Raw genomic sequence first — 1,326 nt, forward strand, 5'->3', positions numbered from 1 at the left:
TATTATTAACAACAATATCACCATAAAGGCAGCCCCACATCCTGCACCCACCTGACGTCCAGCAGAAAGGCGTTGTGCGTGGCGTTGGCCACAATGACCGTGTCCTGTCCAGCTTGACCGTCGCTGGCCAGCGAGAGGGTGACCACCCCCAGGTAATACTTGAGCTGCACTGTGTGCCACAGGTTGTCGTTGACCCGCCGGCCCACGTGGGCCGCACCCGACTGACCGTTCACTGACCACACCATCACCACGGAGCCGTTGAGCAAGGAGAGAGTCAGCTCGTGGGAGCTGGAGGACACGACGGATGAGGACCACGACGATGATGACGATGATGATGTTGCTGCTGATGCAGATGATGATGTTGATGATGATGACGTTGGAGATGATGATGATGATGATGGTGACAACGACGATGATGATAGGGATCCTCGAAGGAAAATAAGGCTCCCCGACCCGGAACAAGTTCTAAACGTGACCTCTTTTCGACTCCGGAGGTCCCAGTCGCTGTTCGGGATGGTCACCAGCGACGTGGTGTTGAAGAAGGCGAAGTCTCGAACCCCGGCCGCTGGGGACGGACAGCTGGCCAGGACGGAGAGCGCCAGGAGCAGAAGAGAGAAGAAGCCCAGAGGCCGCAGTCGGAATGTGACCCCCGCGGCGGGCTGTGAAGAGGAAGACCGGTGTGGTGGTGGGGACGTCGACCTGGAGGAGGACGTCTGTGGTGAAGGGGGCGCTGAGTGGGAGGAGGCGGGGGGAGGGGGAGGAGGAGGCGAAGAGGACTCAGGCCTCATCGTGGAAGGTGAAGAGCGCCCGGTCAGATTTTGGTCTGTGAAGAAGGAAAAAAAAGGATATTCATGGCAATATGCTGGAAAGACAATTGGTCACTTTTAAGGATAAGCGGGCTAACCCAGATTTCGAAGGTTTCCAAAAATCTTGACCTGCACCAAAAGTGGGGACTGCCCTACCTATAGGAGAAGTTCGGTTTCATTGGTGTGTATATGTGTTTATTTACTTACTACCCATTATGCCATCAGGCATTTAGGGCAGCAACAAAGGATCTCCAGCTCTGTCTGTTTTGGGCCATCTATACTATATTTGTTTGGTTAAAGAGAAAACTCTCCTTGTCTTTTTAAAAAAACTGAACAAGGGGCAAAACTTTACCTTCGATTTTCTCAAAACCGCATTTTTCGGGACAGCCCCCTTGTGCTTCAAAGTGACCAGTTAGAAGACGACTACAGGGGAAAAACGACTGTAGTCACAAACGGAAAATCGTGAGGGTACCAATTCTGAACGCTTGTTGACTCATAACTGTATTTTTATTTGTTCAAC

At 52.1% G+C, this 1,326-nt stretch overlaps 1 protein-coding gene across 1 annotated transcript; it reads right to left on the minus strand.

Moving 5' to 3' along the window:
• Positions 1 to 49: 49 nt before the first annotated feature.
• LOC106012331 (putative protein TPRXL) lies at positions 50 to 788 on the minus strand (the record flags this gene model as incomplete). The annotated part of the gene is given in 1 exon segment (XM_013084975.1): positions 50 to 788. A coding segment is annotated over 1 exon segment (739 nt), but the record flags the coding sequence as incomplete, so codon positions are not given.
• Between the last annotated feature and the right edge of the window lie 538 nt (positions 789 to 1,326).

This window comes from Aplysia californica, unplaced genomic scaffold (genome assembly GCF_000002075.1).
Source record: "Aplysia californica isolate F4 #8 unplaced genomic scaffold, AplCal3.0 scaffold00332, whole genome shotgun sequence".
Classification (NCBI taxonomy): domain Eukaryota; kingdom Metazoa; phylum Mollusca; class Gastropoda; order Aplysiida; family Aplysiidae; genus Aplysia; species Aplysia californica.